Source organism: Eufriesea mexicana, unplaced genomic scaffold (genome assembly GCF_001483705.2).
Source record: "Eufriesea mexicana isolate 0111107269 unplaced genomic scaffold, ASM148370v2 scaffold13881, whole genome shotgun sequence".
Classification (NCBI taxonomy): domain Eukaryota; kingdom Metazoa; phylum Arthropoda; class Insecta; order Hymenoptera; family Apidae; genus Eufriesea; species Eufriesea mexicana.
In genome coordinates, this window is record NW_016921376.1 from 115501 (window position 1) to 139552 (window position 24052).

The 24052-nt window shown below is 42.9% G+C and overlaps 4 protein-coding genes across 11 annotated transcripts in view; 3 read left to right on the forward strand and 1 right to left on the reverse strand.

Annotated features, from left to right (window-relative positions):
• The first annotated feature begins 746 nt into the window (after positions 1-746).
• Positions 747-6132, forward strand: LOC108553907 (mucin-5AC). Its single transcript, XM_017908995.1, has 5 exons — positions 747-1558; positions 1638-2218; positions 2293-2829; positions 3073-5550; positions 5636-6132. Exons 1-5 carry the CDS (start codon positions 747-749, stop codon positions 5797-5799), a joined length of 4572 nt encoding a protein of 1523 aa, XP_017764484.1. The 3' UTR covers positions 5800-6132.
• A 1622-nt stretch (positions 6133-7754) lies between these two features.
• Positions 7755-15455, forward strand: yps (Y-box binding protein ypsilon schachtel). 2 transcript variants are annotated; one of them, XM_017908976.1, is made up of 7 exons: positions 7830-8040; positions 9691-9754; positions 10847-10880; positions 10973-11234; positions 11337-11647; positions 12833-12895; positions 13275-15455. In XM_017908976.1, exons 1-7 carry the CDS (start codon positions 7980-7982, stop codon positions 13317-13319), a joined length of 840 nt encoding a protein of 279 aa, XP_017764465.1. In that variant the 5' UTR covers positions 7830-7979; the 3' UTR covers positions 13320-15455. The 2 variants fall into 2 exon arrangements, with proteins under 2 accessions (XP_017764466.1, XP_017764465.1); XM_017908977.1 differs by lacking the exon at positions 12833-12895 and having other exon boundaries at positions 7755-8040.
• Positions 15456-17178: 1723 nt separating this feature from the next.
• Positions 17179-20413, reverse strand: LOC108553899 (SET and MYND domain-containing protein 4). Its single transcript, XM_017908978.1, has 9 exons — positions 20053-20413; positions 19778-19928; positions 19620-19689; positions 19033-19277; positions 18807-18928; positions 18271-18738; positions 17996-18197; positions 17703-17918; positions 17179-17618 (listed from the first exon to the last, which is right to left on the reverse strand). Exons 1-9 carry the CDS (start codon positions 20411-20413, stop codon positions 17276-17278), a joined length of 2178 nt encoding a protein of 725 aa, XP_017764467.1. The 3' UTR covers positions 17179-17275.
• Positions 20414-21026: 613 nt separating this feature from the next.
• The window catches only part of LOC108553893 (growth factor receptor-bound protein 14), a 17587-nt gene continuing 14561 nt past the window's right edge, over positions 21027-24052 (forward strand). For 2 of the 7 annotated variants that reach the window (XM_017908964.1, XM_017908961.1), the window contains exon 1: positions 23230-23759. In XM_017908964.1, the coding sequence (XP_017764453.1) occupies positions 23309-23759 (451 nt within the window). In that variant the 5' untranslated portion in view covers positions 23230-23308. The other 5 variants (XM_017908963.1, XM_017908959.1, XM_017908960.1 and 2 more) reach the window with 5 other exon arrangements.

Here is a 24052-nt window from a genome sequence, read left to right on the forward strand (position 1 = left end):
TAATTGTTAAGTTTACTGCTTTAAATTATAGAAAATGCCATTAACGCTGTAATTTTTTTTCAAAGTTGGTATTTCAATTGTATGACGAAATCTTATGAAATATTAGATTTATAGAGGAACAAGCATGCATATAGAATGCATAGTAGATTTGGATTGCTCTTTAAGCGTTATAACACTTGATTGCTTCAAATTTTATTAGTTTTGAATTATGAACCTTTTTTACCTTAAGTAGTTAATTAACAGATATATATATATATATATATATATTATATATATATCATATTACATATATTAATATATATGAATATATCATATTCATAAATTAGTAAATATAAACTTTATTACTAGAACTGTTTAAATTTCAAATGGTAGTAACCGCTAAACTGACGTCATGTTAAAATTATAAAACAAGGGATGGCGCTTCGTATGAGTCCGTTGAAACAACGCGAATGCTTCGGTCGCCATACGATGTCGTGTTACAGTAGCGGAAAGTAGATCGTAACAGAGATTGTAGAAAGTTTCCACAGAATTCATGTGTGATTACTAATCCACTAACAAAATGTAAGGATTTTACCGAAATATTTTTAAATGAATTTTAAAAAAACGTATATAATTTGGAAGATGATACTTAGTATTACGTAGTAGTTGCTACGTCGATAATGTCGTCGAGTTTAACACAGCAAGGTTCCGGTAATTCGGTGAATGTGCTCTTTTCAAACATGGAGAGGTTATTTGTTTGAAATAATATGTGGGAATTAGGAACTCGGGCTGTCATCGTGTTAGTAAGTGCGTTGAGTGGGTGCGTGTTCCTATACAACGTTTGGGGACCGATTTTTCTTCTTACCATTTCATTGTTTCTTACGATTTACGCGTGCTACTCTTTAATCATCAACGATAGCTTACTGTCGCCGCACGCGTTTCTTCTTCTTGATTACTGCAAACACGTCTTTTTCGAAGTTCGTACAAGCTTCGAAGCTATCATCGATGTAATATATCAGTACATTCGTCAGTTTTTGGGAACTTTAAATTGCCGTTTCCGAAAACGACACCTAACCCAAATCCATTCTAGGATGGAAAGACGTCGAGGATTGCATTATCAGCTTAGCAGTGATCCTTATCCAACAAGGAAAAACTCTTCTTCCTTCGAATCGATTACACAGCTTAGCCCAATTCCAAAGAATTTACAAAAAACCGATATGTCAAACAATATAAGTACCAACAACAGTTTTTATCATAATTCTGGTCATTCATCATACGATCACAATTCCTTTGTGACTAAACATACTTCAATGCTAATGTCCTCACGAAATAAAGAAGAATTAGAAAATCAGACGTTTAAGTTGTCACCTTCTGAACAAATATTATCAAAGAGAGCGTCTCCTATGTATGGGCAAAATCATGATCTAACGCAGGAGGAAACAACATACTTTGCTGCTGAAGGTTCTATGTGGAGCTCGCATGGAACTGCTAAAACATATATAAAAACAAGGGAAAAGAAAGTTGGTCATGCAGTTGAAGGACCCCTGTTAACGTCAACTAGATATAATATTGACCCAAAGTAAGTAGTCTAACTAATATATTTTATCATAGGTATCCATATTTCCACATATTTATATAAGTTTATAATTTAATTCCAGAATATATAATGATGTAACCTCCCCAGGACTTACGACTCGATTGACTAAGTATGCAGCAGAAGCCAGCAATAAATTAACTCACCAGTCTAAATATCGTGTAGGACAGTTTCCGAAAGTAAATCTTTATGCTAGTTCAGTTCCACTGATAAATGCAAAGTCTATGAGAACAAGGACACCAGTGACAGTTAGAGTAGCTCCATCTCATACCATACGATATTCATCACCATTGAAACAAAATATTTTGATGAATTTACATCAGTCAGATAATAGTTGTTCATCGCCTAGTGTTGCCCAAGCTTTAAGGGAGATATCACTAAAGAGACACGCATCAAGCGAAGATGTCGCTTCCGATTTAGCAAAAAAACAACGTACACATACTATTGGTGTTAAGTCACTTAAGGTACATGATGAAACAAAGCAGAAAAGGAGTAGAGAAGAATCATTGAAATCAGAAGAAGATTCTTCCCCACAAAGTAATACCGTTCGACCAACAAAACGTACTAAAACACCATCCTGTTATGACATCATAAACTCTCTTAGTTCTAGCAAACACGTTGTTTCTGGCGTCAAAAGGAAAGCTAGTAAGTAGTAGATCAAAATTATTGTAGTCATAATAGTTAGGCACTTTAATTTACATTTGTCTTGTTTATTATAGGAGATTTTTCACGGAGTGGAACACCTGATTTTGAGAAGCATTTCAAATCGTTGGAATGTGTTCAAAATGCTAGCACACAAACATTATCACATATTTCAGATATGAGCCAGAGGCATCATAATAACGAGTTAATGGAGAAGAGAAATAATTCAGATCCGTGCAATTTTGTCGATAAGCTACAGGAACATTCACCATTAAAAGGAATTTTAAAAACAAGTAATAAAAGTCTAGAGAGGGAATCGGATGATAAACACATTCATATGAACACACGTTCAAATGTACAGAATAGCAGTAAAGGTCATTCAATAGAGTCGATTGTATCTACTGATTCAGCGAGATTAACACACAAGTTATTTATGAAGGCAGAACCGGAAAGAAATGAAAAGTTACGGATGTTAGTCGAAGAGCAGGGCAACATACGAGCGAAATTTACTACTGACGATGTGGAGGAGATAAAAAAGGAGGATATTACAGATATGAGACAAACAAGCATGAAGGCAAGACTTCAAAGCATGTTTGATGCCATATCTGGGAAATGTAAGTAAATTCAACATGTAAATACTTTGATTATTAATAATTGAATCATTATACATAGGACAAAATAATTAACACCACTTTTTAAATTTTCTAAAATTTGAATGTCAAAGCACTGAATTGATTTTTATATTTCACTTTTTATATTTCAAATAAATTTTTACTTTTTGTTTACCGTGATTAATGGCCAACGGCTCATTCGGCAAATGAGCCGCTCGATTAACAATTTTTTATTTACATTTTTAGCAGCCAGTCAGATTAACCCTGACGTGGTCATTCAGGCGGAAGAAGTAAATGCTGTTAAATCTGTCACGTGTCCTGTTACTTGTGTGACTCTTAATTCTTCGACTACGACTACAAACGTCAATACCACACCTATTTCTACATCAGCCGTGGTACCTAGTCCTGGTACCAGTGAATTGAATACAAAGTCACCAAAACATGTGGCATTTACTTTACCAAACAAAGATATTTCTTCAAATACAAACACTCAGTTTGCTAGTACGTTTGAGAGAAAAATTAACGATTCTGCAACTTCTGCGGTGAATAAAATGGTCAATGCTGCTCCTGGAATTACATTTACTACTAAAGAATCAAACAGTATAGGTCAACTTGTTGTTTCGAATGCAAATACGACGAATCCAATGAATTCGAACGTACAAAATTTCGATTTCGGCAAATCCAGTTTCATCACGTCGATGTCAGGCACTCCAACAACGCATACCACGTTCGCGTCTGGTATTGTTCCTCCGAATAGCAAATCTCCACTAGTTACTCCTGTAACAGCTGGCATTTTTGGCAACACCGTCGCAGCTACACCATTGTCTACAGCAGTTTCCATAAATACAACTGCAGCGAATATGAAAAATGAACCATCGCAAATCAAGCAAAAGATAAACGTTTCGCAAGCTGCAGAAAGTGGTCCGGTAAGTTCGAATGTATCGAGTGGCGGCGCAATTTTCACATCAACACTTACAAACCCAGTGCCTTCAAATATGGCAAATAATGTGGAGAAAAAAGAGCAACATGCTGAATCTACATCAACCGCCTACAAAGCGAATGTGATACCATTCACGGGTATCACAAGCATTGCTAGTTCAAATAATATCTCGACCATGACAGCGACCGTAAATACATCCACTCCGTTGTTTACATTTGGAAGCAAGATCAATAATGCTTCGACAACACCCAAGTCTGAAGGATTTGTATCTGGTTCTGTAGAAAATCCGTCAGAAAATAATAAAATGTTTGGATGTCCGACTACAACTCAACAGACATCAACGATTTGTAATGTAGTAACAACGTCAAATTATGTTAATGGAACGCAGGTTAATAATGTCACAAATGTTGCAACTACTACGGGTTTCGACACGAACGCAAAAACTAACGTACCCACCTTTGGACCATCGACAAATTCGACATTTGCAACTCGCCCCTGGTCCACTTCATCCACGATCGACGGCGGCAACGTTGGCTTTTCTTTCAGTAATACACCGATTGTAACGAACACGGTAACCGGTGGAAGCTCAAACGCAACTTTGTTCGCCATCGAAAGTAATAAGCCGACTCCTAGTTTTGGAACAACTTCGTCAACAACTGGCAGCACGACTCAGTTTGTTTCGAACACCGGTTCCATATTTACTAATTCGCCATCCACTTCATCGATATTCGGGGCAACAACGACGACTAATCAACCTGTTTTTGGAGCAGCATCTTCGAATTTAAATACTACCACAACTACTTTTACCATTTCGAAGAATACGACTACGTCGGTTTTCGGATCTAACGTAAATACTACTTCGATGGGATTCGTATCCACAAATTCGATGCCTATCTTCTCAAATGTCAGTGGTGGATCTTCTGTAGGAACAGCAAACACGACTGCTATACCCGTGTTTGGTTCTAGTACGAATACTTCCGTTACAGGAATAACTACTAGCGGAATCAGCAGTGCCGGCACTAATTTATTCTCGGGCACAAACACAACCACTTCTACATCTATATTTCCTACGACAAACAATATTTTTGGTCCAGCGAATTCGTCAACAGCTACAAGTTTTAAAAACAATTCAGGAGCAATTGGAAACAACAACGCTTCGACGTTATTCTTTCTTCGTCAGAATTTGACTCCTTCGTCAAATTTTGGTTCTACGAATGTTTCCTTGAACAACGCATCCGTCCCGGGTTTTACCGCTCCAAATACTGTTACTTCTGACTTTGGGTCGCAAAATCAAAACAAAGGAAATCCAGGAGCACAGAATTCTAGCTCGCAGAATTTTGGTGTCGGAAGTTCGATATTCAGAGGCGAGAACACCGCTGGTCCTGTGTTCGGAGCCTCGAACAGCGGTACGACTAATTTCAGTTCTTCTGCACCAAATAACACGTTTCCTGGACAAAACGCCGCCGCTGCATCGAATTCTACATTCGGCATGACAACCGCTGGCAGCGCCAACGGCACAGTAACATTCGGAGACAACAATAAACTTTCTCCGTTCGGAACACAGCCTTCGACATTTGGAACACCTAATGTGTCTACTCCGCCCTTTGGGAATACTAACACTAATAGAAATAATACCACTACCAATATATTTACCTTTGGAGCAAACCAAAAACCAGGACAACAAAATACTACCGCGTTTTCCTTCGGAAGCAACAATACCAACAATAATGTAGCTGCCCCTAGTTCAGGACCTTTCCAATTTGGTACAACAACTTCGAATTCAGGTACAACGTTTCCCAATCTTTCTCACGTTTTAATAGTAACTTTTTCATTGCTTGTCACCAATTTAATATATTTAAAATAATTCAGGTACAGGGTTTAATTTCGCCGCTTCATCAACAACTCCATCCATTAACTTTGGTACGACGAGTTCTACAACGACGTTCAATGCTTCTACGCCCGGTATGTTCAGTATCGGAAGTGGTTCTACAGCACCAAGATCCAGAAACATACGAACTAGAAAATTAAGATGATGGAGAATGTAAATTTTGCTAGCACTTGCAGAATGTTCTTCGTCGAAATACATAAACGCGACACTTGACTTTTTAATACTGTTATTCTGTAATTCTAGCATCGTAATTTCGTGGATTCGCATCGAGTAATGTTTCAAATTGATGCACTTCTATTCGATCGAGGATAGAATTATAGAATAGAATTATCATTTTAACGTTACATTTATCGCCGTTGTTAAATTTATCCACCTTGTATATATACCTTGAAAATGTTAAAGCAGATTTTTATCTATCATTGTTTTAAGGTCTGCTTAAGTTACATTATACTTATAATACATATACATATATACATATACACATACAAACACGCACATATACATAGAAGAATAAAACACGTAATTGTTTTATTGACAAGAATCGAATATTAAAAGTGTGTTCACTCACAGAACACTGTATATTTAACTTTTAACGTTCATCGAGCCAATTGTTGAGGATTCAAAGCAAAATTACTCTTTATCTGCTAACTCTTACTAAAATTCGAGTTGATAAACGTTAAAGGTCATTCAAGTGGCATTTATACTATGCAAAAATTAAAGAATTTTGGACATATGGTATTTAAAGATTGTAAACTTTTCTTTATAATATTTCGTATAAAACGAAGAGAGGAAAAGCTTGTGCTTCGATAAAATTGATTTTTGGATTCTCAACATTTCGAGAAGCTTTCTGAGATTTGAAAGTCGAGATGCTTAATTCTAACAGCGCATTTTATTTTTAATTGCGATTAATAAGATATCGAAACATGTGTTTTTTTTCTTTCTTCATTCATTAGCTACTCGGATAGAAAAATAGAATTTATTCAAATAAACGATGATCATTTGTTTTGTTCCGTTGATAACAAAGATTCGAAAGAAAAAGAGAAAAAAGTGAAATAACCGTGAGAGAATGAGCTAAACAGAAGTAAAAGGGCACTAATGGACGCTCGCCGATAAATTGGCGTAAGTGCGACAAATGAAAATGTAAGTCACAAGTGTTTACGATGTTTATGATTGAACAATCATGTTCGATCGGAAAACAGAAAATACTCAATTGAAATAAGCAGCGTCATAGAGAAGTAACGAAACACTATGGTGCGTTCCACTATGCCATGTAAGAAATGCGTAATTATTTTTTTCTACATTTCCAGACAGATGTATCTCCTGAGAAAAGAAAAAGTTGTAAAGTTTAAAAAATATTAGAAATACGAATATGAGTAGTGTTCGTGAGTTCCATTTCATATTTTCGACGAAGTTCCTTTACAACCTTTGTCCTTGGCGGTTTATATATTAAAATTAATTCCCCTTTTTCCCTATATACTCACGATGATTCGGTTTTATGATTTATTATCAATTGGATTTTATTAGCAAAGCTAGATTCGTTACGAGTCATGCCAGCAAATGGTTGGTTGTTATGTATGTATCCTACATAACTATTATAAAAAGATACGACATAGGAAATTTGTCCGGCTTTCGGATATCGTGAAAATGGTTAAAATTTGCAAGCGTGTCGTTTTTGCATCATAGAAAGAAATTAGGATTCTTATACACGAGTGTAGTAGCAGTTATTATACATAGCGTATTAAAAATATTCTAAAGTGGAACTATCGTATTTCTGTTGAAAAATATAAATGGATTTAGCTGCGTGAAAGGAAAGAAGAAATAATGGCACCGGTGAGAGAAATAAAATGGAATTTTACTCGTACTTGGCGTGATGCGCGCAATGGGAAAAATGAAAGGAAGCTGAGGGAAGAGATATAAATAAGAGTAAGAAAGTTAAGGGAACGTAACGTTCGTTGCTCATTGATATCATGATAAGGTAGAATGGCACGCGATCGGTACAGAAGATCGAGAATGAGAGAAAAGGCGCGCGCGGTCAAGGGAGCAAGAGAGTACGCGGGAGAGCGAGCGAGTGAACAAGAAACCGAGGAAGTAACGCGTGAGTTACGTCACGCGCGTTCCGTGAAACTCTCCACAGGATTGGTCGAACGAGCGGGTTTGTTTGCGAGCCAACCTATCGGAAAGCTCGTTAGACGAGAAGAATGTTTGTACGGTCGCCTGGAGGCGCAGCCATGTTGGGAACATTAGAAGGGAACCAACACCACAACCAGAAAGACGGGAACATCTAGGTTCGGCAGCGGCGTGTCTTAACACCTTAACACCACCACCATGGCTGACCCGGAAAAACAGCCCGAACAACCAAAGGCTGTCCAGCAGAAGCTGGTCATCGGTGAGTGAACCGTACATTTAGCCCAAAAAACGTTTCGCGTATATTCTGGCGGTGGAAAAAATTGAGTGGAAAGAGAGCGAATTCGTTTCTGCAGGATTGTCCGCATGTAATAATGGCGTCTAGGGGAACAGCAGACGTTCAGCCATGTGGCATGTGGCCGGTATACCGGCCACCATCCTCCTTACTTTCATCTATATCGTTTCGAATTCTTCGTATACGAATCGATCAGATTCGGAATTCATTTTTCCCCACTTGTTTTTTCTTTTTTTCTTTACTTTTTTCCATTCCAAATACAATAAACTTACACGCGTTATCGGCTACCGATTTCCGTTAAATTTCTCCTCAATCCCTGTGGAGAAAACCAGAGGGAGAAAGAGAGAGGGAGAAAGAGTGAGTGAGTGAGAGTGTGTGTGTGTGTGTGTGTGTGTGTGTGTGAGAGAGAGAGAGAGAGAGAGTGTGAGAGAGTGAGTACGAAGAAAGAAAGAAAAAGGAAAGAGAGGAATGGAGACGTGTGTGTATGTAGATCAAAAACCGTAGGATGGAGAGACGCATTACAAATTACATACTTGGATATAGCTTTTTCATTTCTTATTTTTCTTTATTTCGTTTCGATCCTGTTATTTATCATTTGTCGTTCGATTTATATGTGGTAACTTACGCATCGAACAGAGATAAAATATATAACGCGAAATCTTGTGCTTACATCACGATTAAATGCCCGCGTGGCTTCTCGAAATTTCTTTGCCAGCTTTTTCGTACATTTTCAACTAGTTTTTGATAAATTGAACGCGGCATGGCTTTCGTTACGTAAGTTTCTTGATATTCGTTAACGTTCGTTTCCGTTCGAACGACTAGTTTTCTTTGCGAACGGAGCGCGCTGCTATCGTTAGCTTCTACTTTGAATTGGACTCGTGGGTAATCGGGGTTTCTTCGAGTGAAACTTGAATTACAATTTCCAGGAGTCGAGCTGAATAAACAGGAAAGGCTTAAATCAGAATGTGCTGCACAGATTTATCTCTAGTTTATTTAATATTTTGTATTTCATATTTCGTTTATGAACACGAAGCACGAGTGTTGTATCCAACGACGTTCTTCGTTTCGGATATCCAGCCTTGGTGGTGCAGTTGAAAAGAAAATTGGGACGTTCGATAAAAGAAGTTAATGCCGAAATAAAGAAAACCGTTATCGAATGTAATTCTAGATATATACAAGTATATTGTTCACCCTGCTGCGTCAGTTTATATTGCTGTCGGTAACATGACCGTTAGCTACGTAAACATTGAATTTTCATGGGAATAATTCGCTCGTGATTACGAATACATCGTAGCGATTAGCAAATACCCGAATCTATTTCGCGAGCGAAAATATTCGTCGCGAAGGAAATATGGCGTAAACACGATATACCCGTTGATCGATGCACCTGCTTTATTCGCATCGCATCGGCATTGCCACTTCCGATTTTTATGCGCATCGTCGAATTGCATTTTTCGAAAAGCGTCGAAACAGCAGATACGCGGGCGATAAATGTTGGAAAAAATGGAATGGGAGAAATCGCTTAATCGAATAAAAGAGTAGGTTTATGGTGTAATATATCGCGAGGCTATGCGCTAGATATCTAATTAGAGCTATTTCGTTTTTGTTGGGTTTCAGCTAACAAAGTGACCGGGACTGTGAAGTGGTTCAACGTGAAGAGTGGGTACGGATTCATCAACAGGTTAGTAACGATTTGCCGCTTTCCGTCTTCTTCCCTCTCGCTCTTCTTTCTTTTTTCTTTCCTCCTTTACCTCTCCTAATTCTAGCGTTCTTTCTTTTTTCGATATCTACGGCAAGGAATTGTTGTGATTAAATCGGTTACCGGCAGCACTGTCCTTTCACAGTTTCCTTGGAAAAACGGTATCGCGCTTCTCTGAATCGTTGGTTCATCGATGATCGCCTGTACTACGGTTCCATTCGTTAATCGAATTGCCAAATTCGGTATGTAGCAATCGTAGAGTAGCTTTTCCTGGCTCGAATTCATTAGCAACCCTGATCCAAACACGTTCTCATATTCGCGAAATAGACTCTTCGTTTAACACGTGTGAATCAACGAACCACCTTTGTTCGTTCGTAGTTGCTCTATCTTTGGCTATTTCTAGCACCTTCCTATCCATATCCCCACTCTCCGCTAACGTATACCCCACTTGGCGCCGGTTCGTTCCCTCGTAGTTTCCTTTCTTTCTCTTCCTTTCCCTTCCTTCCCCTTCTTTTCCCCCTTCGTTCCCCCTTCTTTCCCCCTTTTTCCCCCTTCTTTTCCCCTTTTTCCCCCCATCGCTTCGTGCCCCGTAATATGCACCGGTATATATAGGTGGCGAATGAACGCACTATGCGTTTGGACAGTAGCCAAAGCATCGTTTGAATTCGCGTAACGTAGCAATTTTTGTTGCATTATGTTTTTAACAAATTTACCGGATGTAGCCCTGCGTTTTTCAAAACGCATTTTTTCTTTTTTTTTCCTTCTCCATAACCAAATCGCCACCGTATACATTCGCACCGTTGTCCGTGTCCTTTGCGCGGATTAAACGGAATTATTGGAAACATGGTGGCAAAGCAAACAGCGGTCGTCTGTATACCCATTGGATCGCGTGACGAAATATTCGCCGTTTGATCCTAGATCTCAGACGTACAGAAACTTGCCGATTCTACGTTCGTAATTGCTTACAATCCTCGCTTTTCTTTTCCCCTTTTTGCGGAAATGAAAACTAATAGGACTGCTCTCGTCTAATTTAATCATTAAATCATTCATACGATTCGTTTGGTTTGATTTCAGGAACGACACCAAGGAGGATGTGTTCGTTCATCAAGTGAGTACATTTAATTTCGTAATTGACCTAACGAAAGAAGGGGATTTGGAATATGTAAATCGGTAATCGCTGTTAATTCTGTGCGCTCGTAGTCGGCCATCGTGAAGAACAACCCAAGGAAGGCTGTACGCAGTGTCGGTGACGGTGAACCGGTCGAATTTGATGTTGTAATAGGCGAGAAGGGTCATGAAGCGGCTAATGTTACTGGTCCATCCGGGGAGGCAGTAAGAGGTTCGCCTTTTGCTGCTGATAAGCGACGCGCATTTCGCGGAAGTCATTGGTACATCAGTCAAAGACGTGGGAATACTCGAACTCAACGCAGACCTCGAGAAGGTCAAGATGGTTACGAAGCCGGTGTGAGTAAGTGGTGCAGTTGGACTGCATCTGCGTTTTCGTTGGAATCGAATCGGATTTACCATACAACAGAGATCGAACACGCTGGTGCGTTTGTTTCAGGCGAAGGCAAGACCGGAAATGAAGCAAATTCTGGCGAGGGTAGCGGACAGCAGCGACGTTACAGGGTTCGACGACAGTATGACGGCTACTATCGTGGATCGCGTCGCTCCGGTCCGTCGACGCAACAACAAGGGGATAACTCCGGTGAAGGAGGCGAACAAGGGGGCGAAACTGGCGGTGACGGTGGTGTGCCGCGCGGTGGCGGTCGTGGACGCGGAGGACCGTCCCGTCGTTACTTCCGCCGCAATTTCCGTGGGGGAAGAGGTGGTGGACCTCCGCGACGTCCTCGTAGCCAAGACGGTCAAGTAAAAGTCCGTAACAATTCTCTTCTCGACTAATCCGTTTCTTTATCCACTTTCGCGATACCCTTGTCATCGTTACCATTACTACCAAACCTATACACCCCTACTTCGGTCTCCGCTTTCTATCGCTCCATTTAGCGCGAGATTATTCTCATAGTTACCTTTTTCAGTCGTCTTTTAACGCGTACTCCTCCATCTCGATCGGTGTGAATCTCGGACATCGATCGATGGATAATTAACTCACGGCCATTATCGATCGTGAAACAACAGAATTCTTTCCGATCGTAATAAACTTTTGTATACTATTTCGCTAAGTCTAGCAATTCAACGGTCCTGCATGGTAGTTTTTGTTGTCGTTGTTGTTGTTGTTGTTGTTGTTGTTGTTAATGTCATCGTCATCGTCATCGTCATCGTCATCGTCATCGATTAATAAGAATTCTTCGGTTTTCCTGTTAGATGCGATGAATTCGTGGTAGTTTTAGAACCATGCAATCTATTTTGAAAACCGTTCGATGCACCACTTTCGCTATCGCTCTCTTCAAACTCGTATCAAGAATCGATTCCGTTGGTAACGTTGACGTATTAAGGGAAATTGACTTGGCCGGGCGAGAGAGAGGAGAGAGAGAGGAGAGAGAGAGAGAGAGAGAATCGTTGATACGTATTAGAGTATGAAGAGTGATAACTAGAGTAAGAACGGTTATTTGGATCGATTAGAAAGCTAGTCCGGAGTTTTTGTATTGTCCGTTCTTCGAACAGTTAGTTTTCCTTGTATGATACACTTGTATATATTTGCATCGTCATCAACGGATCGCACATATCTTGTGTTTCTTTTGCTCCTATGTTGTATACTGCCCTATTTTATTTATGTCCTACCGTAAGTTTGATCATTTGTACATTTTTCCTATTTCCTTCTTTTTCCTTTTTGTACTTACTTTTGTTTTCGTTTGCCTCTATTTGTTTCGTTTGTATCTATTTGTCTCTCTATTTGTGTATCTATTTTTTTTCTTTTTTTTCTTTTTTTCTTTCATTTTTCTCTTCGTTTCTCCTTATTTCCTTTTTCTTTTTTTCATTAGTTTCTTTTCGCATCGTTGTCACAGCGATCACAGAAATCGCAACTGTTCGGTCCGTTGACGAATCTTTACCGTAGCGCTTAGCACACACACTATTGCACGTATCTTTTTGTACTCTTTTCAGTCGGAGCAGAAGTCGGATGCACCTATAGATATGGATGCACCTGTCGCTGACCCTGCTCCACAGGTAACATGCCTTTATTTTTCTCTTGCTCCGTATCCTTTCGATCATATACGCCGCTTTACGATTTCCTTTCTCACCGTAACTTTCCTCACCACTTTTTAAACTCTCTACACTTTTTTCTCTACACTCTTCTCTTCACACTTTTGGGATTAGTTTCTCCCGGTATCTCAGTAGCCCTGATCCTATCCAGCGTGTTCTCTTTATTTGCGCAAGTTACTACTCCATCGCGCCCTTGTATCATACGTTTCTTTTTTTCTTTTTTTTTCTTTTTTTTTTTCCACCGTAAGCTGATTTCCGCTCTATCATCGCGGATCGGTAGAATATTTCTTTCGGTCGAATAAAAGCAGCAATCCTGTTGAAACTCCGTTCGTTTGATTTGTAGGAAAGTCAGCCGGTCCAAAACACTACCACCGAAAGCACCGCTTAACCAAGAGTAATGGTACCACTACAACAAAAACACTCCTTTTAATATATAACACCAACACCCGTTATACACCGAAGTAACAGCAACGATAACAGCAACCACATCAGCAACAAAGCAGCAACAACATAACAATTGAAAAAAGTAAAAAAAAAAAAAAAAAAAAAAAAAAAAAAAAAAAAAAAAAAAAAAAAAAAAAAAAAAAAAAAAAAAGCGAAACAAAAAGCAAGAAATGAAAAAGAAATTGCAAAACACCGCTCAACACTCTCCCCGGCGGCAGATAAAGAAGATTCAGAAGCGTGTACGAGACGCTGCCGGAATTAGTTGACAGAAGAAAACGCTGAAAAGCCTCGTCGCGAAGAAAGAAGATCATTGTGGATCGAATGCAATTGAACAAACTTTTTCGAATTGGACTTACCGCCGTACGATAATTTTGTATCACGAAAATTTACAGATCTCTGTGAAAATTTCATACCTATTGGAATTCGAACGATGTCAAGCACACGCGTTCCAAAGAAAAGGTGGAAAAGGAAAATGGCCCTGGAGCGTTGTTTGCTTCACTTCTCCGCGACTTTGGACGTATAAATCGTATATTTCGGAGTATATCGTTAGATGGTGGCGGTGAAGACGGGAAACGAAAATTGCGACTGCGATGAATTTCGGTGTACGCAAAGTTTAGAAAAAGTAATATCCCGATCGTGGAGGAGACAACGAAGAGAAAGAAAAAAAAATACGGTGATGGGATACAATACGAATTCGAATTGGCGAAAGTGGTATTTTTGTTCCTGTTTTTGCGTATTCATTGTTTCATATGTTTTTAATTTTTCTTCAACGAAACGCATTCGATCGTTTTACGCATATATGTATGTCTTTAAGTTTAACGCGATCCTCGCGGAGTTTTTCTCTTGTCCGTACAAGTAATCGGTAAATACGCGCGCAATTATATTGGAAAACTACGAAACGCAATGCGTGTTTACCCGTGACTGTGCCGGCTTGATCGTTTCAGTTTCTCTCGAAATTACTCCGTTTCTTTTTTTTTCTTCATTGAAACGCAAGAGTCGATTCGTTTCAAAAATTTGTCGTCCGTCGTGTCGCTTTTGTCTCTTCGATCCTCGTTCGTTCGCGGTGAATACTTTGCTGTCAGTGATATTAACGATTAAACGCGATAGCAAATTCTCGCTAAATTCTCTGTTCTATCGTATATCTAGCGACATGTAACCAACCGGCGATATTTTTACGGTCGCTTGTACTAAATAACATATTTCATGCCCCAGGAGGGTATAACCTTTAAACACGAGTAATTGTATTATCCGACGTTAGCAACGATATGTCACGCGTTATCGGTTAACTGTAAATTTGGTCAATTCTTCCGTAATTTTCATCGCGTTACTTCGAACGTATCGATTCTCGAAAATTTCGGCAATTTCCTCTCGATTGACAGTGCAAACGTGTGGTTTGTCAGAGAAACGAGTAAATAAACGACGAGGGAGAAAACAGTGTGTGACAAAAAGAATGGAATGGGTGAATGAATCGGTGAATAAACGAATGAACGAATGAAAAAATGCATAAATGAGGGAATGAGCGAATGAGCGAGTGACAGTGGGAGTGTGAGAGAAAGAGAGTAAGAGAGGACAAAAGAGATTTATACAATTTTGCATGGAAACGAAACAATTTTTAAAATTTTAGTTTGTAGTTCTATCGTCGGAAAATAAAATGTACAATTTTCTTTCAAAACGTTTCAAAGTTTAACGCGCAATTCGTTAACGCGCCAGATTTTTATTTTATTTCACGTGCATAACATATTTTTCAGTTTTTGTCTCTGTTTGTCCCTGTTTTTTTGTCGTGATTTCTATTGATCGCTAACGTCGTCGTCGTCGTCACCATCGTCGTAAGGATATTTCAGGATAATTCGATAAATTTCGATAAAAAGATTTGCGCGTTAGTCGTTACAGTGTTTTCGCGATAAGCCCTGGAACGATGAAATACACGATCGGGAGAAAATGAAGAAAATAGTGGCGAGGCGTGGCGTGGTGGAACGTGGGAAAAAAGCGAGAAAGAGAGTGTATGTGCGTGCGTATGAATATAGCGTCAAGTGGAAAATAGTAACGCCTGATCTCGCGTTCCTTTACCGATCGATCGAAATGAAAGTGAGAACGGGGTAAAAAATGGGGTATCGTCGTCGGATAGCCGCGACGATTATGCACGCTGTTCGTTGTTTCGTGCCTTTTGCATCGAATTTCACGGTTCCATCGGATGAGTCGATACAAGGAAAAAGCATTATCACGGGACACGATTTATAGCGAGAAGGAAGAGGAGAGATCAAGAGCGTGAAAGACGGGAGTCGCGAAGGAAATGAGAGACACGCGACTCTTGGATGAAGAACGTTATAATTGTATGCAAAAAAAGAACAATGCATGTGTTGATTGTGAATATCGGAATTAAAAGAAATAGAGGCAAAGAAAATGTACGAAGAAAAAGAAAACGAAAAAGAAAAAAAGAAGAAGAACCGAGCGGACTAGTGTGTACGCGTGCGAGCGCAATGTACAGGCAGCAGAAGAAGAGCAACAACACCGAAGATCACAGCCACTTTTGAGGCAAACAGCGATCACGAAGCGATCGAGAAGCGTTTACGGTGGCCTGGACATACGTCGAATAGCAAGCGTATTCGGCGCTCTCGATACTCTTGCCTCGTTCTTCCTGGCAACGGTGACACGAGGCTTTCAGATCGCGTTATCCGTTCGTTCACGAGGAGAGAGGGACGAGAACGAGAGGATCGCGTTACGACTCGCGTATCACTCGTTGCTACAGTCAATTAGTTTTAATTCAGCTTTTCGCGAGGAACGATATCGCAATGATACGAGCTGTCCCGGATCCAGGGACAGGGAGGATGAAAAATGAAACGAAAAAGGAAAGTTGCGAAAATACTCGTATTTCTCGAAGAAAACGCAATCATCTAATTTACGGCTAAAAGTGGAGACGTAGATCTCGCCGATCGCGACCGGGACGCGTCGCGCCTTTCGTGCGTGTCCGAGACGTCTGTCGATCAAAACCACCCCTAACGATCCATCCCGCTTTCCTCCATCTCATCCCTATCCTCGTCCTCGACCTTATCCTCCATTTTGCCCTTCATCTTTATCCTTGTCATCCATATCTTTATCCTCATCATTCTCATTCTCATTCTCATCGTCATCTTCATCTTCATCTTCATTTCCATCCCCATCTCCATCCTCATCCTCATCCCTATCCTCGACCTTATCCTCATCTACATCATCGTTATAATCATCAACATCCTCATCCTCATCCTCATCTACACCATCATTGTCATTATCATCATCATCATCATCATCATCAGCAGTAGCAGCAGCATTCATCATCGTCATCATCATCATCATCATCATCATCATCATCATCATCATCATCATCATCATCATCATCATCATCATCATCATCATCATCATCATCATCATCATCATCATCATCATCATCATCACCATCACATCATTCACATTTTCACTTTTACCTTTGCCTTTGCCTTCATCTTTACTCGTACCATTACCTTCCTGCATATCTTCCTTACTAATCCTCATCCATATCCAAATTTCCTCTATGATCGATTCCTAACTCCTTAAACCCAGTGAATTTTGTACCGAAATGCGAAACTTGGAAAAGCTTTCATATACGGAATTTAATTTTTTCACGAAACATGTGCATTATAAAAAATAAATGCCAAAAAAATCGCAAAACTCACGAACCGAAGGTCATGTTTGTTACGATTTCTATCGATCCTGCTTTTTCTTTTCTCCTGATCCTTGACACGATTCTAGCAAGAAGTTACTTCTTTTTAACAGTTTTATTCTAGCCGCAGTCGATAAAGACAAAGTTTTATCAGCAACCATCAGTCGTCTCTGTTCTCTTTTCGTCATAGTCCACTCCGTTACATTGATCGTTCTAGATGACAGGCATCAACGAATATGCAAAGACTCGGAAGACAATGAGTCGAGCCGGTAGACGGTGCCTTCGTCCGCCATGCAGGCACTCGCTGCAATTTCGGCCAAGTGGGTGTCCTTATGGGGCGGTACCGCGACTCGATGAAACTTGTTCGCTGCTTCGAAGAACGCCTTCAACGCTCTTTCCGGTTCTTCTTCTTCCATCGCGGCGAATCCTCGTGCGTACAGCTGCTCGCATTCGCGCACGCAGTCGAGCGACTGTTTCAGGTGGACTTTCCGACGACAAGTCGAGCATTGCACGGGGCTATCGAAATCTCGCAGACGTCGATGAAGTTTCGAACAACCCTCGGTTGGGCACCTGCGATCGAATCAAACGGAAACGGCGTTTCATCGATAACAAAAGGAAAAGATACGGGGGGTAAGAAAGGAGGAAAGTAGCCACCTGAGTCTAACGTGATCATTGGTCAAAGCTTCGAAGCGTGGCCAGTTTTCGCGACAGGCGGTGCACTCGCAACGAAACCAATATCTTCCGGCCAGAGTTCTTCGACGTTCCTCCAAAGTTCGTTTAGTGAATATCGGGCCGTAGTTTTCAGCGACCACATCTCCTGGTAAGAGACTACGAATTGCTCGAATCACGATAAATCGGCCGAGAAAGTATCTGGAGAAAACCAGATAACTGTTAAAGAAGGCGGTGTTGGTTATCGAGGAAGACGGTTAACGATGCACCGCGTATACCTGGTCACCGCCGGATAACAATCGTGATTAAAACGCGCAACGGTGGGATAAATAGCCACACCGAGATACACGGGCCGGCTACCGCGAAAGCGATGCTCCGCTCCGAGTCGCGTCTCGAACACCTCGTGGGCATTAAACTGCAACAGCTGAAGATGTCTGAGCAGTAGGCTCGCCACCGCGATCTCTCGATCATTGGGCGTCTCTGAAACGAAAGAGGATCGCGTGTATCGAGACTTCGATTCCAGGGACGTGGAATTCAAAGAACGCTCACCTACCTTCGTCTTTCGTGGTTTTCTCGAAAAAGCCAACTCTTTGCAGACACTTGAGAAGAAAGGCCGCCATCAGAGATCTCTCGAAAAAGTCCTTGGCCGTTCTTCGTTTCTCGTGCGTAACGAGATCGTATACTCGCAGATCGACGTCATCGTCGACGTCTTTCGCGTCATCTTCGTCGGCTCGTGGGTTTTCCTTTTTCCTCTGTTGCTCCGTCTCCTCCTCCTCCGTCCCACCTCGTGTTCCACCCTCGCGTCTCGTATTACGCAGTCTCTTCCGCCTGGAACGACGTTTCGCCGATTTGCTTTGCTTCGTCGGACCATCCGACGCGGCAGTGGTCAACGGCCGCGTAGTTACCCTTTCGGTTGCGACATCCGGCTGATTCAACGCACCATAGATTTCGTAGCAACCGGTCTCCCCACGTTGAGTCACCATTCGCAGAGCGAGCATGCTCAAAACGCTCATTCCCGAGCCTAAGGGAGAAATAGGCGGAAACGGTAAGTAACCGTGCGAAAAGTTGATAACGCGAAGACGCGATTACCTATCAGAAGTGCGAGAATTTTACACTCGTACTTGTGGTAGCTCGCCATCGCCGCGTCTCTGCACTTTCTGCCGCAAAACGCGACGCTGCTGCAATCCGAACAGCCCACTGGAGCCACGAACCTGTAACGATCGCGATCACGTTTGCAATCACGTTCGCAATCACGTTCGCAATCACGTTCGCAATCACGATCGAGGTAAAGCAAGTCTGAGTAGCGAGCGTTTACCTCGAAAAACAGTGTTGACAATGTGTACCGAAGAATTCCGGTAACAGGGTAGACGCGTGCGGCGCTTCCACGACCAATCGATCTCCGGGATCTATGCGCTTGGCCGCGATCACTCGTTTGCCCGCCATCTCTGTCTCCTCGATTTCCAACAGCGCCGAAGCAGCCGGTAGTCGGGCATTTCTGCCACCGCTCAGCCGAGGCAACGCTACGACCAAACCAACTCTCGATCGTTTCTCGCTCTCGGTCTCGAATCGGAAATAACGGCGTTCGTTTCCACGTCGACGACGGGACTAGTTCGATCCTGTCACAGCCAAAACGAACCGTTCACGGCCGCTGCTCTTCGGCTGTTCAAATTACCCGCCAATCTCCATGGAAACCGTCGTCGGCTTCGCTCTCCTCGATTACGCGTTTCTTTTTTCTTTCCGCGATATTCCGTTATCGAATCGATCGTGTGCCGGTCCAGCGCATTTGGGGAGAGGAGCAGAGGAATGGCAACGGAGAGCGAGAGAGAGAAAGATCGACAGAAACTTACGTTTGTTCTCGGTCGCGATCCACGTTCCCTTTCGTTCCGATGTTCGTCCCATCACCGGCACGACACTCTTCTCGTTCTCTCCTTTCCGCTTCTCGCACGTCTCCTTCGTCCGAGCAAATTGTACTCTAAAAGGGAATATGCTTCTGTTTTATCGTTATTTTTCATTTTATCGTTATAATATATCACAATATCATAATATATTCACGGTCTCACCTCAACTCGGCCGGGAGGTCACGATTCATCTCCTCGACGAAGCTCAAATCCTCGAGAGCGAGCGCCGGTTGGTCCGACGCTAGGAAATGATCGGCTCTCGCGAGAAACGCGAGCGGCAATCCGAATCCTCGATCGATCGTCCGACATTTCCCTGAAAATAGAAATGGCAGATAAGCGAGAGACAGAGAGAGAGAGAGAGAGAGAGAGAGAGAGAGAGAGGGCGGGGGTAGAGTTGGATGGAACGATCGATGATTTTTCCTCGGGAAGAGAGAAACCTGGGGAAGGAGCCCGAAGAACTGCTTGACTGAGAAGCAAGAGAGCCTTCCGGCGTTCGCCCGCGGCTGCAGCCTCCAATCCTTCCAGCCTCTTCGTCCTCGACGCGTTCCCGTCTTTCTCGCGATACAGAATACTCGTCCTGTTCAACGTCTCCGATACCGAGTCCTTTATCTTGCCGTCGGTGAAAATGGTTCGAATCCGCTCCTCGTCGCTAGTCAGTCGTCCGAAAACCTTGGAAATCCACTGCTCTCCGGCCACTCTGGACACGTTCTCGCTGAAATCCCGGAAGAATCCTTTCTTGCCGGATCTCAGGGTCTCCAGCGAGCACACGTTTCTGTAACCTCCTTCCGTTTCCGCCATGTCCAACCCGCGAAAACCCTGTACCAAGATTTCGATCGTTCGGCTAACTTTGACCGCTTGTTCGCGCGCGGAAAAACTTGGTTGAACGTTACGGATCAACGATACACCACGAACGATCGAGGATCGAGAGGATGACGAAAACGCCAACGACGCACTGACGGAAACGCGAACGGTTTCGCTCTAGCCGGCGCGACCCTTTCGAATCGGTCGTCGAATAATTTTAGACGAAGCCGACCTCGCTATTTCCGTCTCTCGAATTCTCCCGCGAATGCATCGCGCTCTTACTCTAGTCCAATCATTGTCCACGTCCGATCATCCAGCATAACGTCATACATCATACCCAGACCATATACCCAGACTTCCCCTTTGTTTGTCTTCTATTACCACGTGACATCCTGCTCTCTCTCTCTCTCTCTCTCTCTATACCTCACCTCCCAACTTTAGTACCGCGTCGAGACAAACGGAATCCGCGTGTCGAGTCCCTTGGGAAGAATGGTAGAAGCGGTAGCAAGGACGAGAACGAAAACGAGGATAAGGATGACGACTATACGTCGGCACATACGGTTGCATATAAGACGGCATATAGGACGGCATACACGACGACAGAGGACGGTATAGTTCGCGCGATTCCACGCGCGCGACGTTTCGTTTAGCGGTTGAGTTAGTGAGCGTCGCGAGTTTGCTCCGTTAAGCACGAGACCGATCCTCTCAGTCGCGCGTCGGAAATCGTAGACGTAGCGTAGCACGACCACGCGATCACGATCGCGCGACCATCTCCGCGGTCACTCGCGATAACGAGAGTTCAGTTTTCCTCGGTATTTTTTCCAAATGGGAAAGGAACATCTGCAAACTGACGCGAACGATTCGAATCGGTGAAAAACGGAAACGGTCAAGTATAAACGAAACTCGATCGGAAAGAGCGCCTATGTGACGCTGCGACGCGGACGAGAAGGACGATTGGCGCGATAAGCCGTGGGAACGACGATAACGATAACGAAAAAAAGTTCGAGTTCTTCGAAACGCGGTTGGATCCGAGTATCTTCGTGTGACGTAAGTCGATAACTCGAGCGACGAACGCCTCCTTTTCCCGTCCAACCGACCAAACTTGCATTTTACCGCGCGCGCACGCGTTCCTTTCAATCGCTCCGAACTAACGCGTTCGCTTCCCATCGCTTCCCACCCTCTTTCCTTCTCGCTTCGCTTTCATGCTATATTCCTTTTTCTTCCTTCTCGTTTCTCTTCTTTCTACGTCACATACTCTTTCCGTACGATTCCCGGCGCTCGAGTGCACGCTACATCTCGAGGGCACACACCGGCGTCGAATCAAACGGACGACGTCGTTCTTCCGTTCGTGAGGCAACGGACACTCGGATTGCGTGATCGCTCGCCATCGTCTCTCTCTCTCTCTCTCTCTCTCTCTCTCTCTGTTTGCCCAGCCACATCGGCCAAAGCCCGAGAATTGTAGAGAAAGAAGGTAATTCGCCCGCGACATCGCCTCCTTCGACCGAATAATCCACCACGGATCGCGGACGTCTCGATCGCGGACGTCTCGATCGCGTATAGTTAACAGTCGACACGAACGATAGATTCGGACTTCGTAAAACGAGAGAAAGGTCAAAGTCGAGTTCGACGCCGATCAAGCAGACCGCCTCTATACGGACTAACATCGGACTCTACTACTATTACCATCGCTACTTCTACCACTATTACTAGCCTACGAGAAAAACCGTCTATCTCGAATTAACGAGTTTCCGAGTTTACGAACCTTGTCGGAATCACCGCGGCTAACGCATCGCATTTCTATGGAAGAAAATCGCAACGAACCAGGTGCGAACCTTTTCTTTTTCTCTCACGATCGACGAAATCGATGATCGAACGCGCGCAATCGACCTCTGCTACTCCAATACCCGACCTGCCAATTTAGACACGCGCCGTCAATTGAGAGTCGAGTTAACCCTCGTTAGCCTCGCTACGTCTTGGTAACCGTACAAAAAAGGACACCCGATAAAAAAATCCCTAAAGTAGACCTCGACCGACCCCAACACTCGATTGTCCATCTCGTTCCGAATATATACGCTTCTTCTTTTTCCTCCGATCGTTGTACTCTTTCCAACTGTTCTTCGTTGCATCGAGACTACTCTCTTCGTATCTTCGCTTTCGCCACTAGATAAAGCCTATGTTTATCGATAGGTCGCGACAGAGATCTCGCCTTGTTCACCGAGCACCTCTGCAACTCAATTTCAAATCCCGCCGGTCCTACCAACTATTTAGATTTTCCTGCGATTCCAGCGTTCGATGATCGGTGCGAGCAGCCGGTGAAGATGAGGGAATCCGAATAAAGACGAGGAAACACGAGGGAATACGAACGATTACGAGCGAACCCGAACGCGAAGCGAAGGAATACGAAAAAATACGAACGAATACGAACGGACACGACGGACGCGACGGACGCGACGAACGAATAGGAGTGTAACGATTGCCTCGTAACGCGCTGCGCTGCGTTGCGCTGAGTCGCGTTGTGTTGCGCTGCGTTGCATAACGCTCGTGCAACGATCTTGCAACTAGACCGAATCGCTCTTTCTTTCGAATATGGTGAATCGTGACGTAACAATCGAGGCGAAGAATTATGACGCGCAAAGCGAATCTGACCAACGCCACGTTTATGTTGACCTCGAGGCGCTTCGTCTTCGACCGTTCTTATCTCGGTCGCTTTATTTCCCGGTAATCGTACGAACGCGAAACGATCGCATCCCATGTTTTCGAAACAATGATCAACGACGAACCATCGACGAGCGATTTACGAGCGATCGACGAAATCCTATTAAACCGCTACGAGTTCTACGAATTCCCACTTCTCGCGATAACGATTCGTTCGTTTGTTTCAGAATCGTCGACATGGTAGGAAACGTTGCGTTTTCAAATGCCATTTACCGAGCTGCCGATCACGATCCTCCTATAGACATCCTTTTCCACCGCTTTGCGCACCTACACACTTCTTGCACGAAAAAACAACGAATCGACGCGATGGAATCCGCGAAAACCCGCGATGACCACGTTTCGAATGACTTGCCACTAATCACCATGTCCTCGGTTACAAGGACGGCACCGGCAACGTCCAGTGTAACGATAACAACGACGCCGCCGACAACCACGACGACGTCGTCGACCACTACGATCGCATCCGAGAGTTTGGACATCGAAACGGACAACGAGCAAAGAATTTACAGCGATGCCTTCTTGAATCGTTGTAAAGAACTCGCCAGCTACAACGACTCCGTCTGCGACGAGGAAGACTACGCCACCACTTGGTTCTCTCGAGTTCGACGACGATGTTCCAACATTCGTGGTAAGTTCCATGCGTTCGTTTCATCTTTGCGTACAAATACCGATTTTTTCCGCCGATTCCTTTCGTTTCGTTTCGTTATTTTCGAGCTCCACGGAAATTACATATCGGAAACCCTTCTTCCCACGTTTCCACCATTCCTAGCTACTCTTCGTCCTAGTCTTTTATCTTTCTTTCGCTTTTCCCACTCCGTTTCTCTCTAAATAGTTTTGCGACAATCGGAGAAGCAGAACTATACGATAATCGTTCTTACCAGTCAATCCCATTTTTTTTTTTTTTTTTTTTTTTTTTTTCTC

What these genes read in the sequence shown, in the direction of transcription:
- LOC108553899 (XM_017908978.1), bottom strand. Translation starts at nt 20,413, where the DNA reads ATGGCGGAAACGGAAGGAGGTTACAGAAACGTGTGCTCGCTGGAGACC. An exon ending in TGTCAACACTGTTTTTCGAG is followed by an intron (nt 18,929 to 19,032) that starts GTAAACGCTCGC and finishes CGATCGTTACAG; the next exon opens with GTTCGTGGCTCCAGTGGGCT. An exon ending in GAAAACCACGAAAGACGAAG is followed by an intron (nt 18,198 to 18,270) that starts GTAGGTGAGCGT and finishes CTTTCGTTTCAG; the next exon opens with AGACGCCCAATGATCGAGAG.
- yps (XM_017908976.1), top strand. Translation starts at nt 7,980, where the DNA reads ATGGCTGACCCGGAAAAACAGCCCGAACAACCAAAGGCTGTCCAGCAG. An exon ending in CCAGCAGAAGCTGGTCATCG is followed by an intron (nt 8,041 to 9,690) that starts GTGAGTGAACCG and finishes GTTGGGTTTCAG; the next exon opens with CTAACAAAGTGACCGGGACT. An exon ending in AGGATGTGTTCGTTCATCAA is followed by an intron (nt 10,881 to 10,972) that starts GTGAGTACATTT and finishes GTGCGCTCGTAG; the next exon opens with TCGGCCATCGTGAAGAACAA.
- LOC108553907 (XM_017908995.1), top strand. Translation starts at nt 747, where the DNA reads ATGTGGGAATTAGGAACTCGGGCTGTCATCGTGTTAGTAAGTGCGTTG. An exon ending in TGGCGTCAAAAGGAAAGCTA is followed by an intron (nt 2,219 to 2,292) that starts GTAAGTAGTAGA and finishes TGTTTATTATAG; the next exon opens with GAGATTTTTCACGGAGTGGA. An exon ending in TGATGCCATATCTGGGAAAT is followed by an intron (nt 2,830 to 3,072) that starts GTAAGTAAATTC and finishes TTACATTTTTAG; the next exon opens with CAGCCAGTCAGATTAACCCT.